The following is a 16,284-nucleotide window of genomic DNA, read 5'->3' on the forward strand; positions in this document are numbered from 1 at the left end:
AAAATGAAGTACACTTATGTGAGCTATGATTACTACTACAAGCACATGAACAAACTATGGAACCTCAGATCTCATATGTAAAATGAAGGGGTCTTATAAAGTAAGCTCCAATTCCCTTCTACATCTGAAATTCTGGTATGACAGTGTCCTCTTAACTCAGCATTCTACTTACCTCCATCTAATCTATATCTTTGAAAGGTGTACCTTTTTTATGGATAACAGTTTCCAGGTTTCCATGTTTTCTATCTTCACTTGGGACACAGTCAGCTCTCCACATTCTTCTCTCAGACCCTGATTGCCTGAAAGTTAAAGAAAATATGCATGGTCCTTCCAAGCAGAGTTTATATCCCCTCTTAATCTAATTTGTATTTCATGATCTCCATCTGCCACATCTTACAGTGCAGAGCAGTGGCTTTGCACAAGGACTCTGGAGCCAGGTGCCTAGGTTTAGATTCTGGTTCTGCTGTATCAACAACTCTGCAGTGTAACCTTGAACTACTTGCTTAATCTCTCTGTGCCTCAATTTCCTTATCTGTAAAACAGGGATAACAACAGTGCACCTACTGGATAAGTTTGTTGTAAAGATTAACAAATTACAAATTATATATAAAGGACTGAAAAGAGTGCCTAGCATGTAATGTTATATATGACTGAAGTTCTTTCCTAACATGGTTTCTCTAAAAGTATAATACTTACAGGCTAAGATAAAACAACCAACCAACATTTGCCTCTTTCTTTTATTCTCATTGGAAAAAAATGTCTTACTTTTTAAATTGTTATTTATTTATTTTTAATTGGAGGATAATTGCTTTATAGCATTGTTTCTGCCATATATCAACATGAATCACCCACACATATACGTATATACCTTCCATCTTATTATTTGTCTATCAAAAATTTCCCCACATCACTATAGTGAAGTAACACACACTCATCATCATTAGACATTTTTCTTTATTCTCTGTTCAAACCCTCCAATCCAGTATTTCCCAAAATCCGTTTCCTTTGGAAAATTTGTTCCACTAGTTCTTCAAGATGCTATGGGGGAACAGAGGGAAGCCTCAGTTATCAAATAAATTTGGAAAATGTTGAGCTAATATTAAACAGGTTCCTTACTGTAGGAAGGAACCTTTTACATGTTAACATGTACTATATTATGTATCAAGAGAGAAAAAAGTACACATAGTGTATCAGTTTACTTGACCTCAAAACCTTTGTGTCAAGGATCTACACTGGGAAGTACTGCTGCTCTAGTTCTTTGACAACTTTTAATACAAAATATGCTATATTACATTAACTCAAAATTTCTTAAATCTGATTCACACCAAAGCCTATTCTCAAATTCATGCCAAGAAATCAGACTCAAAAAACTAATAACTGCTGCCTTGAACAAATTACTTTTGAAATGTCTGAAAATGAACATTGACTGCAAAAGAACAAACCCCAGTGACCAGCTACACATGCTACGAGACAAGCTGTTATCTCATGATGGGGTGTTCAGCTATTTATTGGCCAAATGTAAAACTCTAGTTATTCAAGGTTCCCAAGTGTTTTCTGGATTTTCAATAATAAAGATCTGCACTCTTTCCTTTTTAAAAGAATTCAGTAGAGAACCTTGTCAAATCATCCCAGAACCCATTCAGATATAAATACAAGGCCCAAAATGTACAATTTACACTGTTGAAGGACTATCCTAAAAAACAGCATCTTGAAAAAAAAACCAAAACATCTAATACATGAACAACAGAATTTCACTATTTTGCAATCCCTGATGAATGATCATCAATAACTGCCAATATCACAAAAAGAGAACAAGACCTGATGGAAACACAAATTACTCCTATGAAGTATACCTACGAAAAGAAAAAAAAAATCTGACAAATATACCAATTTACTACAAGAAATTCAGGGGACAGAATGTGTTAAATGACTTTTACAGTACATAGATGCAATCAGCAAAATGAAACTATGGGAAATTTCTCAAAAACGTGGTTTCTTAAATTAACAAAAAGAAAAAGAAGAAAAAAAAAAAAAGGAAGGAGAGTCTAAAGATTAAAAGTGATTTAATATACAAGATAATTGTAAAGTACAGACCTTATTTGGAATCCACTTCAAGCAAACTGTGTATGTATATAAAACAATCAGAAAAATACAAAACCTGACCACATGTTGGTGATATTTACACCTTGTTATAAAATGTTTAAGATAATGGCATTATGCTTACTTAATAAAAAGAGAAAATGCCGATCTTTTAGAGGTCATATTGAAATATCTAAAATTTACAAATTAAATATGTCCAGGATATGGTTCAAAAAAGTCCAGAACTGGGAGTGTGCAGTGGTAGACAGAAATATAAAGAAAATAAGATTGTCTATAATAATTCATGAAGGTTCAATGATAGGTACAAGGGAGCTCTTTATACTTTTCTTTCTACTTTTAGTATATGTTTAAAAGACTTTGTAATAAAAATATTTTTTAAAATAAACACTGTCTTGGAATTGAATTATCTACCTAGGACTGCAAATAGTCTCTATGTATTCCCATAAAAGATTAAACACAGTCATGCATAAGTGAATTTAAGTTTACCATGAACAAATCATGTTTATAAAGTATGAAATCATTTGACAAGAATTTCACTAACACTCAATATGCTAAACTCTCCTATATAATTAATTCTTATTTACAAGCCTGTTAATAATATCTAGCCAGTTTATGGCTTTTCATGAAAATAATAGTCTAATTATGATTTTTTTAAATTTTTATTTAAGTTGTAGACAGTACTGCAGAGTCACTGCTACTATTCCCGTGAGCTCACGGTACTTCTGGAATTTATCATCAGAAGACATATTGTGTAAATGCTCCAGCTCACCAAGCTCCAAACAAGACTAGTTTTATCTTGTGTACAAGAACTCTTTCCTGCCTTCCTATACTGAAATAAAGAGCCAAGCCAACAGATGGCAGACCAAGAGGGAGGGGGTGGTAATAAGGAGGCAATTACAAGAGAGCACCATGGAAAAGGAGAATAACACTGAGAACTGAAAGATGCAACTTAAAAATACAAAACATTCAGCAATCATATAGATTTCTGAAAACCAATGTCACATTTTATGAATCATCATTAAAGTGAAGTGATTCTGTAAATTTGCACCTGATTTTACTCCCTTATACAGCATATCTTTAAGAGTTTTGAAAATTTCCTCTTAATATCTCAGACCAATTTAATCAGTGCAATTCAGAATAGCTTCAAAATGAACAGGAGGAACAGGTGACATACTAAATTTTTATCAGCATTTCCCTACTGTCACACATTACATGAGTCTTTTCAGAAGCTATCACAATTCCCTTTTAGATTTCAAAGAAGCAAAGTGCCCTACCCCTATGCTAATCTACAATATAAACAAAACAGCATCAATATTACTATAGCCTAACTGGAAAAGATCTTAACGAAAAATATCAGTTTAAAAGAGATTACAACTGTGTTGCTACTAGAATTATATTTTTAATCTAAGCTGTATCTCTTAAAAATGTCTAGGCTTTAAGTATAACAAACACTAAGAACATACCAATTACAATAGGCCATCTTTGCCCAAATTCATCATGCCAAGTATATTCTGCCTCCAGATGAAGAACTTCTCAATCACTAATGTAAGAGATCAAGTTCATAACACCATACAAAGCAGAAGACCACCACTCACACTCTGGCAGTTTTGCAAAGCAACAGCGATGTCCTTTATGAATAGAATCTTCATAGAAGAGGATCAAGCAACTAGATGTTATTCAAGGGCTTGTTCCTTAGGCAAGCACCTTTCTCCTCTGTGGAAACGTATCAAATGGCAAAATATCTATCCTTCCTTTTCCACAGAGGTGTTACGAAGATAAATTGAGATGTTTCCCAAACTACTTGGGAAAGTGAAAAGCTATATACAAATGTAAGGCATTATTATTTTATTACTTGTTTGCACTCCAGACAGTTTTCAGACTAAACTTGATTGTTTCAAGGTCTACCAAGAAAAACTTATTTCAGGGTATAAAAATTCACTAACATTCACCTTTTTAAAATAGCAAAGTTCAATCCTTATTCCAACTGTTGTTCTCTTCTAACATCTATTACCTTCTTTGGTACAAGAAAACTACTGATAGAAACATTCTTTAAGAAGTCAAAGCAGGGCTTCCTTAGTGGCTCAGTGGTAAAGAATTTGCCCGCCAACACAGAAGACAGTGGTTCAATCCCTGATCCAGAAAGATCCCACATGCCAAGAAGCAACGAAGCCCATGCACCCCAACTACTGAGCCAGTGCTCTAGAGCCTGGGAGCAGCAACCACTGAAGCCGGGGCGCCCTAGAGCCAAGCTCCACAAGAAAAACCCCCTATGAAAAGAGAGCTTCCCTTGAAGCTCAGTCGGTAAAGAATTGGCCTGCAATGCAGGAGACCGGAGTTCAATTCCTGGGTTGGAAATGGAAACTCACCCCAGTATTCTTGCCTGGAGAATCCCATGGACAGAGGAGCCTGGCAAGCTATAGTCTATGGGGCCGCAAGATTCAGACATGACTGAGCAATTAAGCACACACATATGAAGAGAAGCCCAAGCACCACAACTAGAGAGTAGCCCCAGCTCACTGCAACTAGAAAAAAGGCCCCACAGCAACAGACCCAGCAAGCCAAAATAAAAAAATAAAATTATTTTTTTAAAAGTCAAAGCAACACACAACCCTTAAAAGTCTGCCTCTTTTTCCTTTCCAACCACGGCCCTGCAGGATGGCTCCCTCAAAGAAGGGCGGCGAGAAGAAGAAGGGCCGGTCCGCCATTAACGAGGTGGTGACAAGAGAATACACCATCAACATTCACAAGCGCATCCATGGAGTGGGTTTCAAGAAGCGTGCCCCTAGGGCACTCAAAGAAATCCGGAAGTTTGCCATGAAGGAGATGGGAACTCCGGACATGCGCATCGACACCAGGCTCAACAAAGCCGTCTGGGCCAAAGGAATCAGGAATGTCCCATACCGGATCCGTGTGCGGTTGTCCAGAAAACGTAATGAAGACGAAGGCTCACCAAACAAGCTCTACACTCTGGTTACCTATGTGCCCGTCACCACCTTCAAGAATCTACAGACAGTCAATGTGGACAAGAACTAATTGCTGATGGTCCAATAAAGTTACTGAACTGCCAAAAAAAAAAAAAAAGTCTGCCTCTTTGACAACATGAGCTTCTGAACACCTATGTAAAACAGTCCTGCTCAAATGACATTATTTGGATGGGATTTTAAATCAGATAAAACCATCACACTGAGGCTGGCTGTTTCCATGCCCTGCCCTGCACAGTTTCTACCCACATCTGCCTTTGTTTCTGAATTCAGATCCAGGCGCCACCATTTACCAGCTACAAGATCTTTGGCAAGCACCTTTCTGTGCGTGCTTCAATCTCCTATCTACAAAATAAACAAGTTAAATTGGTTTAAATAATAAACAATTCAACCAGATTTAATATGATTTATACAACAGAGCAAAGTTCTTACATTAGTGCCTGGTGTACAATAAATACTCAATAAGTGTTACCTAACATTAATTCTTTATATGTGCATCTGTCCATTATGCCATACCACCTTCACTAAATTATATAAATCTCTCCATCATTCTTCATCATTCCTTCTTTTCAAAAGAATAAGCAATTTTGAAAAGTCAGAAACTATGACTATACTACTGACAAAATTTAAATATACATCACTGAATGTTCAGATGTATAAGAAAGTTCAGTGATACCTTATATAAAAGATACTAGCCCTCCACATGCTTTTAAATATATTAACACATAAATAATATAATATTCCTAGGTTATCCTAGATTTCTAATACTATCAGTTAGCAAATTTGCTTATTTGAATTATATCATTTAAAACTTTCCATGAACAGTTTTACTGTATAGTGACTAACAAGAGAGGTCTTTAAAAATGGCAAAAGTTGGCCTTCCTGGTGGCGCAGTAGTAAAGAATCCACTTGCCAAAGCCGGAGACATGGGTTCAATCCCTGATCCAGGAAGATCCCACATGTCAGGCTTGAGCAACTAAAGCCTGTGCGCCACAGCTATCAAGCCTGTGCTCTAGAACGCGGGAACCACATCTACTGAGCCCACGTGCAACTACTGAAGACTGAGCGCCCTGCCAATTTACTAAGGGTACATTCAAAGAAAATGGTGAGGCCAGGAATCACAACTTCTATGTTTGAGAAGTCTTTTAGACAGCCAAATGAGATATGGAATAAGCTGATGAACTATGACCCTGTACTTCAAGGAAGGGGTCTGAGCTGAAGATATAAATGTGGAAGTCAATTAACACTTAGCCCATGCTCTGCAACGAGAAGCCACCACAATGAGACACTCACGTACTGCAACTAGAGAGTAGCCCCAGCTCACCACATCTTGAGAAAAGCCAAAAAAGTAAATACACAAAATTTTTTAAATGACAGTATTTAAAAGGGTGTCTATAAACACTACTATATTAAGTTTAAAAAGAAAAAGCTCAGATAATAACGCATTCCCCTCCAAAATCAAGATCAACAGAAGCTTTAAATCAAGAATTTAGAGTGAGGAAAAATAGTTTGCCAGAGTAAGAGGAAATATTATTATAACATTAACATCACTAACATTATAATTAGTGGACAACCAAAGAATGTTAAATACTACAGCAAACACAAGAGCTACACTCCAAGCTTATTCTTTAAATGTTACTTAGCACATCCTTTGCATAAATATATAATCTTGATAGTAAGTTCTAAATCTTAACATTTCACATATAAGTATTGAATGCAAAAAAAAAAAAAAATCACAGCATCATTTAACTGATTTAATAGTTCTCCTTTGGTTTAAAATCTTTAAAAGGTAGAATCACTTAATCTAATTTAGAGATAATTTTCTTACACAGACAATTTCCTAGAGCTGCATCTCTGGCTTACTGTGTGTCAGGGACTTTTCTAGGCACTGGAATGAACAGGATATAAAGTTCCAGCTCTCAGAGTTTACATTCTAGTGAGGAAGACAAGTAATAAGTAGACAAATCATTACATTTCAGAAAGCATACCATAAAAAAAAAAAAAATGAAGCAAGAGAGACAAGGAGAAATTAGGGGCAAGGTGATCACTAGTTTGTATAGTGTGATCATTGGAGATCTCTCTAAAGAAGTAAACTCTCTGAACCCCTGTTTAAGCAGACACGAATGATGTATGAGAGCAAGCAGTGCAGAGACCTGAAGGAAGAGCAGAGCATGAACAAGCATTAAGCCCTGGGAACGCACCCGGCATGATCAAGAATATATGGAAGTTCAGTGCAGCAGAAATGGAGTGAACAGGGAGAGGTAGACAAGGACTACATCAAGGAGGACTTTACAGGCCATGGCTAGGAATCTAGATGTTATTTTAACTACAAAAGGAAGTCATTACAATGTATTAAACAGAGGAGTAGCCTATGTGATTAACAGTTAAAAAGACCATTCTAGCCAGGAAACACAGAAGAGACTGTAGGAGATCAAGTAAGAAAAGAGGGAAAACAGTTAAGAGACTATTGTATTTATCTACCCAGGAGATGATGGTGGTTTAGACCAGAGTAATAAGGTAGAGATGGTAACATCTGATCAGATTAGAAATATATTCAAAAGATAGAACTAGAAAGATTTGCTGATGATCTGATTATAGGGTATAAACAAAAGAGGCACAATTGACACCAAGTTTTTTGGTCTGAGTGACTAGTTACTTGATCCTGCCAATTTACTAAGGGTACATTCAAAGAAAATGGTGAGGCCAGGAATCACAACTTCTATGTTTGAGAAGTCTTTTAGACAGCCAAATGAGATATGGAATAAGCTGATGAACTATGACCCTGTACCTCAAGGAAGGGGTCTGAGCTGAAGATAAAAATGTGGAAGTCAATTAACACTTAGTTTTTAAAGTCACAGAAATGGATAAATGTAGATGGAAAAAACTCTTTTATTTAATCTTTACACAAGCCCTGTTGTTCAGTCACTATGTCGTGTTCAACTCTGTGACCCAATGAACTACAGAACGCCAGGCTCTTCTGTCCTCCATTATCTCCCAGAGTTTGCTCAGATTCTCAACCATTGAGTCAGTGATGCTATCTAACCATCTGCCACCCCCTTCTCCTTTTACCTTCAACCTTTCCTCGTAACAGGATCTTTTCCAATGAGTCGGCTCTTCTCATTGGGTGTCCAAAACATTGAGCTTCACATGAGCCCTATGAGGTAGCAACTATCGAACATTTTATAGATCAGGGAACAGCCTAAGAGATTAAAATTTATCCAACAACACTCTGCTAATAAGTCAGGGGAAAAAAAACACCTAATTAACTATTACATAATGACCATGACCTCTCTCAACTAGGTTCATCATTTGAACCATAAAACTTGAAATGAATACTGGAGTAAATCTTTTCTCAGTTCTCCCAAAGACAGTATATAACCAGTGACATTCTGGATGCACTGGAGAGAAGTTAATTTTTCACATACAATTAATGCTCAAATGTCCTAGAACATTAAAGTTTAGTTCTCTCATGGAACCACAATTGAGGAAAAAAGTATAGTATACTATTATTCTACTATTATTATTCTGTTGGGCTTCCTTGGTGGCTCAGATGGTAAAGAATCTGCCTGCAATGAAGGAGACCAGAGTTCAATCCCTGGGTCAAGAAGATCCCCTGGAGAAGGAAATGGCAACTCACTCCAGTATTCTTGGCTAGAGAATTCTATGGACAGATGAGCCTGACAGGCTACAGTCCATGGCATTGCAAAGAGTTGGGCATGACTGAGTGACTACCACACACACTACTAGTAGTAGCAATAGCAGAAATCACTTAAAATGAGAGAAAAAAAATTGGTGAACATAAGTTACCATTCGGTGGTAAACTTTTCATGGCTTCTCTATGTAATCAGTAAAATAAAGTGTTATTTGAGGTTTTTATACCACCAAAGGTATTTTTTTTTAAGACTACACCAGACCTCTACTGATTCTATCAGAACTATTTTCCTGAGAACATGAGTTCATCAAAAAACCACTAGAATGTAATCTCCTCTAGTACAAGAATCTTTTTTTCATTAATCTGCTCCAAGCACCTGGAACAATGTCCTTTTTGGGGAAAGAACCTAAATCCCCAGCCTCACTGGGCAGAACAAGTTTCCTTGTAAGACGGGAATGTTTTTGATGTTGTCTTGGTTACTGGCACCACTAAAATCTGACAGGATTATCCTAACCCAGAACTTCAAACTCTAGATTTCACCTTCCTTAAGACTGGCCTTCTTTCATATGGAAATAAAACAGGTTCCAGATAAAGCCATTACTGGTCAAATAACTATCAAACCATAGTGTCAACAGGTCCTGTATGTCCTGTTCAAAATAACTAGCAGACAGTGTGAAACAATAATTAGTATCTCATACACACTCTAGAGGTAACAAAATTCTCCTCACAATTTCAGTTATCCTTTGTTAAACTCCACAAGTATTTCAGAACAAGATATTATGAATCAATGCAGCAACTCCATTAAATACAAAAAGTCTCAAATGAGCAATCCTAGCTAGACCAGGAAACTGCATTCTAGTCAATTTCCCCTACACAAAATAACCTACATGTATCAGTACAATATTAGTGGACAATATATTTCCTTTTCAAGCTATACGAATCTGCCAATGGGAGGCAATTAAGTGTCCTTTCACAACAGATTCAGGTCACTGAAATAACTGCAGGGCACTTTTCAAAATCAGTCATCTCTGGCCCCCCAAAAAAAAAAAAAAAATTAGAAAGCACAGTGACACATTCTGTTGGTTAAGGCTGTGGTGAAAACAGGTGCTCTCATACATTACTGATGGGAATACAAATTGGTACAATCCTTCTGGAGAAAAATCTAGCAATATCTAGCAAAATTACATATGTACAGAACTTTTGACCCAGCAATCCCATTTATAAAAAATCTACCCTGAAGATATTAATGTATCTTTTACACTACAAAAATACACATACACAGGTCATGTACTACAAAACTGTTTATATATGCAAAATATAAGCAGCAACCTAAATGCTCAAAGAAGAATGACTGAATAACTGAGGACACATCTACACAGAAGAGTACTATACAGCTATTTAAAAAAAAAAAAAAGAAGAAGAACAGAAAATATCTGAAAATCCCCTGGTGGTCCAGTGGTTAGGACTCAGCCTCAGCACTCTCACTGCTGGAGCCCCAGGTTCAATCCCTGCTCAGGGAATTAACATCCCATAAGCCACACAGTGCAGTCAAAAAATAAATTTAAAAAATTTTAATTAAAAAAAAATAAGAATGCAGAATATCAGAAGACTGATTGCTTCAAAAGGATGAACTGTTGCAGTGATTTCCAGGACACACTCTTACACTGAAAAAAGGTACACAGAATATCTATACCCTGCCATTCTTCATATAAGAAAGGAAGGAAGGGAAAAAAAAGAAAGGAACTGGAAAACAGTTTGGCAGTTCCTCAGAAAGTTATCTTATGAGCCAGTAATTCCACTCCCAAATATATACCCAAAGGAACTGAAAACATGTCCACATAAAAACTTGTATCTGAATGTTCATAATAGCTAAAAAAAAAAAATGAAAATCAAATGTCCAATAAGTGTGCATGGATGAGCAAAGTGTGGTATATTCATATAATGGAATATTATTCAGTCATAGAAAGGAATGAAGTACTGACACATCCTACAACACAGATGAACCAGAAAAGATTATGTTAAGTGAAAGAAGCTAGGCACAAAAGTCCACAAATTATATAATTCCACATTTACATGAAATGTACAGAATAGACAAATTCATACAAACAGAAAGTAGATGAGTGGTTACTAGTGGCTGGGGAAAGGGGAACAGGAAGTGACTACTAATGAATACAGGGTTTCCTTTCAGGGTAATGAAAATATTCTAAACTAGGTAGTGGTAATGGCTGCAAAGCCTTATGAATAGACTGAAAAACAATGATTTTGTACACTTCAAAAAAGGAGGCTTTGTGTTGTGTGAACTGTACCTCAATTCAAAAACCTGTACGCAAGGGGAAAAAGAAATGTAAAACACACACACACAATCTGTTCATTCGTGCAAAAGAGATAATGGAAGGATAAACCAGAAACTAAAAAAACTAGTTACCTAAAGTCATGAAAAACAGGCAAGGGAAAAGGTGAGGGGAAGAGAATGGGAATAGGGTAGTAGGAATATTAAGTGACAATTCTCTAAGTATATTTTAGTAATAGTAAAGCCTCATATACCAAAATAAATAAAAATCAACCAGAATTGGGAGAACCCAAAACAGAATACAAAGAGTAAGAACCTAACTGCATTACAGATGAATAATATAACCACACTAAAGGAAATGAGGAAGAAAAGAATTAACCTAAGTAACTTTGAAAAACAGTATGTTGACTAGATACTAGAAAGTTAAAGACAAGAAAAAACTTGTATACAAATAGTGCACTCTAATTGACAAATGTTCCTCAGAAGGGTGAGCAATTGGTCACTACTTGATGTACATTATAAAATTGAACAAATAAATTGGTATACAGTATTACAGATAATGAAGCCAGGTTTCTCACCATTAGAAAAAAAAGTTACAAATAAGAAAAGGTTGGGGAAAAAAAGAAAAAAAAAAAGAAAAGGTTGGTATGAACCTTGTGGTGTTGAGACTGGAATAGAACATATAACTATGAACTCAAATATGGTTTTAATATATAGAGAAAGACAAATATAGAGATAAACATGTGTATATCTGTTTGCATATGTGAGCAGGTTAATATATACATATATTTCTTTGCTCTGTCCTCTGAGGGCCTAGGAGCAATGACACCCTAGTAAGCTTACCCAGCATTCAGGTCTTGATTTAAATTCTGGTCTCCAAAAAAAGGAGTTGATTTCAGGACAGATACAAGGAAAATTACAAGATGAGCACAGACTATAGCCTGTGGTGCCAGAGTATAAGGAAGTGCTAAAACAAGTGTGGAGGCCAACTGGAATGAGTTCCTAATGGCCAAAACTGGAAGAATCTGAGCAACAAAATAATGACACTATTGGATGAGAATCTTTAGAATATATATCCATGAAGTCACACTCATCAAAATAGATAATTTAACAAACAAATGAGGAAGGAACATCTCTTTCAGGAATGAGGGAAGTAAAAAATCACCAGCAGGAAAAAATATCACAATAATAACTGCTGCAGACAATATATACCAATGGCTGCTAAAATCAGTGGGAGAAAATTTGAGGAGAAACAGTGTATCACCATAGTCTCAAACTATCTCCCCTAAGATTATGTATCAACTACAAAAAGAAGAAAAGTAACTTTATAGTGGAGAATACAGCAGAGTTCACCTTAAGCAATCAAGGTTAAAATATCACTAGCAATAAGACACATCAACACCATGTACCCTCTAACATCATGCACTGAAGACACATCCCCTCTGTAGTTTTCTTGCAAACATACAGAACCCCAATCTCATCATATGAAAAACATGACAAACCCAAAATGAGAAAAATTATACAAAATAATGGACCAGTACTCATCACAAGTGTCAAGGTCATGAAAGAAAAGGAAAAACAGAGGAACTGTCACAGATTGGAGGAGAGGAGACAAGAAAGATGTAACAACTAAATGAAATGTGGGATCCTGGATTAGATCCTCGAAGAGGGGGGAAAAAATACACTGGGGAAAAAATAGGTGACATTCAAATAAAGTCTGTAGTTTAATTAATAATATTTCACCAATGCGAATTTCCTGGGTTTGATCACTGTTATGTAAGTCCTCAACAGTCGAGGATGCTATGTGAAGGGAATCTGGAACCTTTTGTACTATCTTTGCAACATTTCTGTAAGTCTAACATTATTTCAAAATAGTTAAAAATAAATGTGTGTAAAAACGACAACAAAAAAAAATAAATGTGTGTGTGTGTGTGTGTGTGTGTGTGTGTGTGTGGTTCAGTCATGTCTGCCTCTTTGCAATCCCACTGACTACAGAGCACACAGACTGTAGCCCACTAGGCTCCTCTGTCCATGGGATTTTCCAGGCAAGAATACTGGACTGGAATGCCATTTCCTCCTCCAGATCTTCCTGACCCAGGGATCAAACCAGTGTCTCCTTTGTCTCCTGCAATGGCAGGCAGGTTCTTTATCACTGAGCCACCTGGGAATCTCAAAAGCTAAAAATAAATAAAGTCCATCAATTGATCATTTTATGCAGCTTTCTTAATTCCTTGCTCAGGGATCTCATCTGGAATTTAACATTCCCATTAATTTAAAGGGTTCAGTAAGTGACAGCAGAACAAACTAAAATCATAAAAATCAGATCTAGCATCTAAAAAGTAAATTACCTACTTTATGTTTTTTCACACCTTCTACATTTTTTAGTCAAAAAAATCTGCTGCTGTTGCAACTTTACTGGCTTTGCAAACTCCTTTTAAAATGAACAATTTTTACATTTTTAGTATCATGATAATCTGCGGTGTATACCTATAATAACACATTCGTCTGTTAAGCCAAAGTTTTATTTACAAAAAAATTATCAATAGATTATAGTAAGTTTGTTACTTATTATTACAGTTGTCCAACCACAAAATACAAGCTTTTTTTCACAAGTTAATTTGCTTTTATCCTAATACAAACTTCTCTCCACACCCTAAAACACAAAGTCATCATTTTTGTTAAAGTTCTGAAAATCTGTATTTTAAAAAATAAAAAAAATAAAAAATAAAAAATCAGCTGTTCAATGTATGTAGTCTTTTTTTAAAAATTTCAAATATTGAGTAATTTAGTCTTTTTCTAGGAAAAGATGCTTGGGACATTAGAATTCTATTTTATTATTTGCATCCTCTACTAATCAAACCAGCCTAATCAAGTCTTCTGAAATTGCTTCAATTAAATAAGATTTTCATATGTTTATATAATATTAACAAAGAGATTAAGTGACGTGTTCACATTTGCTTTCTCCTCCACACACCACCAGGATGGCTGCATTGGGAATGGAATACATGACCAGCAAATGAATGGGTAAGTGTCACATGCAAACAGCATGACTAGAAATTTAAGAAGCAAAGTGATAAGAACCTTAGGGAAAGCAAAATTCATAAAAAGTTTAGAATTATAAGAGGCCTTAATGGGTCACTTAATCCATTCCAATGACAACCCCAAAAAGATGACAATCTATCCTACTTTTAAAAGCATCCAGAGTTTCAACATCCCTAGATGTCTCATTCTGCCATATACAACCATCACCCGACTTGAGGAAATTATTAAAGACTATTCTTTGCTTCACCTAATGCTTTCTTTCCTCAAATAATATAACAATACATTTTAACTCACTTCCAAGATTTATGAACTGTGTACAGGTGCTTAATGCACATGTGTGTATATACATACACATATATGCGTACAGACACCTAGGACACTCAATTCTGCTTCCATAAACACTAACTAAAATCTACATAGTCAAAGGCACATGTCCATCCCATTCCAATCACAAAAGCACTAAGAAACAAACAATGTCACCTAATGCTTTTGGTCTAAAAATAACCACTGGAAGTCAATTTTATAAAATCTTATGGTAAATAGGTTTCTTCCCACCACGAATAATCAAAGTTTATTTGCTTTTCACAAACACCTTTACAGCACTGTCACCACAGGCAGAATTGTAAAAACACATATGTACTAGACCAAGTTGATGATAATTTTTAATGTTTTATTTTTCAAGAGCATTTAGCAAACAATCATTTTGGAAGAGGGCCCAATGAAAGAGATAGTGATGATAGAGTACAGCCAGTGCTAATGAAGAAGTAGCCAGTTTTAATCAAGCAAGCCTAAGAAGTAACTCAAATAAAACAAAACAGTTTCGCAAGTCCCAATCAAGGACGAACCAAACACTATTTGAAAAAATTAAAGTGTCTGTTAGGAAACAAACCAAAATGTTAAGCTTGACATGCTACCTCTGGAAATGGAATTACAAGGATAGGTTAGTTTGCTCAGATTTGGTATTCCCAATTATTCTGAGTATCCTTATTTTCTACAGTATTGCACAAATCGTTTTTAAATTAAGGCAAAGTCCGTCCCTGTGTTTTACAGCTCTCTACGATGCATAGCATGTCTTTTACATAACCTACTGGGAGAGGTGGGAGGTGGTATCAGCTCTGGTCCTCCTCGTGTCTCCCATGAACCTGCTACCCATCACAAAAAAAGGTTTCACCATGTTCTTTGAGACAGCTCCTGTCATCATCCTCCTCGTCTCACCCCAGGGACTTAACAATGCATCTCTTCTCCTCTCCCGGTAGCAGAAGCTTTATAAATTATGAGGCGGAAGATTCGGAGAAAGGTTTACCAGATGATGAGCCTTCCCCACCCAAAAGGCATAGAAAAGGGTTGAAAGGCACGTCGTCCCAACCTCCACCCCTCAAAAGGGAGAGGATAACGGTGGGGCACCGGGGTCGCGGCTCTCCTCGGATCCCGAAAAAGAGTCAGGCCGCCACTCCACCCCACCCCACCGCCCGCCCCGGTCCAAGCCCTGGCCGGGGGCGGGGCTCTCGTTAGCGGATAAAGGGGTGGGGAAGAAGGTCAGCGATGCGACCACCGAGGGCCGAGGGACAGGTAGCAAGCCTCTGGAGGGGCGGGTCCCTCCGCCCTCTGGGGCCGGCAGCTCGGCTTCTAACGCGGCTCTGCGGGCGCCTGGGCGGCAAGAGGCCTCAGGGGGCAGGGGAGCCGCACCGCGCCAGGAGAGTTTCCTCAGGCCTCCGCTTGACGCCCACCCGGGACCCCTGCGGCCCCTCTCCGCGGTGGCTCCCGAACGGCTCCGGCCGGCCATGCCGGGCCGGCGGTACGCACGCACAGGCGGCCAGGAGGGCAGAGAGGAGGCGTTACCATACGCGGCTCCAGAGCTGACGGGGCTGGGACAGGGCTCCGGCGACCCGCGGCAGCGGCTGCGGTGGCCGCGTCCTTTATTTTTGCTGCAGCAGCGGCGACTTGTCAAAGGGAAAGACGTAAGAGGCGGCGGCAGCGGCGGCAGGCGAGTCTCGCGGGACTTGAGCGGAACTCTCGCGCAGTTTGGAGCCCTAGCCCCGCCCACCAGGCCCAGAGCGGGAGGCGAGAGCGACTGGGGGAGGAGCGCATGGGCGAGGTTGCTGGAGGACGGCAGAAGGGAGGGGGATTTAATAGATGGGGTTGGGGAGCCGAGCTTCTGGGAACACCCCGCCGCAGCGCAGCCCTCACCTTTCAGCCCTCGCGGAGTCTGCACTGCTCGG

At 37.9% G+C, this 16,284-nt stretch overlaps 2 protein-coding genes across 2 annotated transcripts in view; one reads left to right on the forward strand and one right to left on the reverse strand.

Annotated features, from left to right (window-relative positions):
* Nucleotides 1-16,023, reverse strand: part of HERC1 (HECT and RLD domain containing E3 ubiquitin protein ligase family member 1) — a 205,299-nt gene extending 189,276 nt beyond the window's left edge. The window contains exon 1 of the mRNA XM_061157327.1: nucleotides 15,905-16,023. The gene's annotated coding sequence lies outside the window, so the exon portion shown is untranslated. The remainder of the gene's footprint in view (nucleotides 1-15,904) is intronic.
* On the forward strand, nucleotides 4,736-5,168 carry LOC133067237 (large ribosomal subunit protein eL31-like). Its single transcript, XM_061158398.1, has one exon. It carries the CDS (start codon nucleotides 4,756-4,758, stop codon nucleotides 5,131-5,133), a length of 378 nt encoding a protein of 125 aa, XP_061014381.1. The 5' UTR covers nucleotides 4,736-4,755; the 3' UTR covers nucleotides 5,134-5,168.
* Nucleotides 16,024-16,284: the final 261 nt, after the last annotated feature.

Source organism: Dama dama, chromosome 12 (genome assembly GCF_033118175.1).
Source record: "Dama dama isolate Ldn47 chromosome 12, ASM3311817v1, whole genome shotgun sequence".
In the NCBI taxonomy this organism is placed as follows: domain Eukaryota; kingdom Metazoa; phylum Chordata; class Mammalia; order Artiodactyla; family Cervidae; genus Dama; species Dama dama.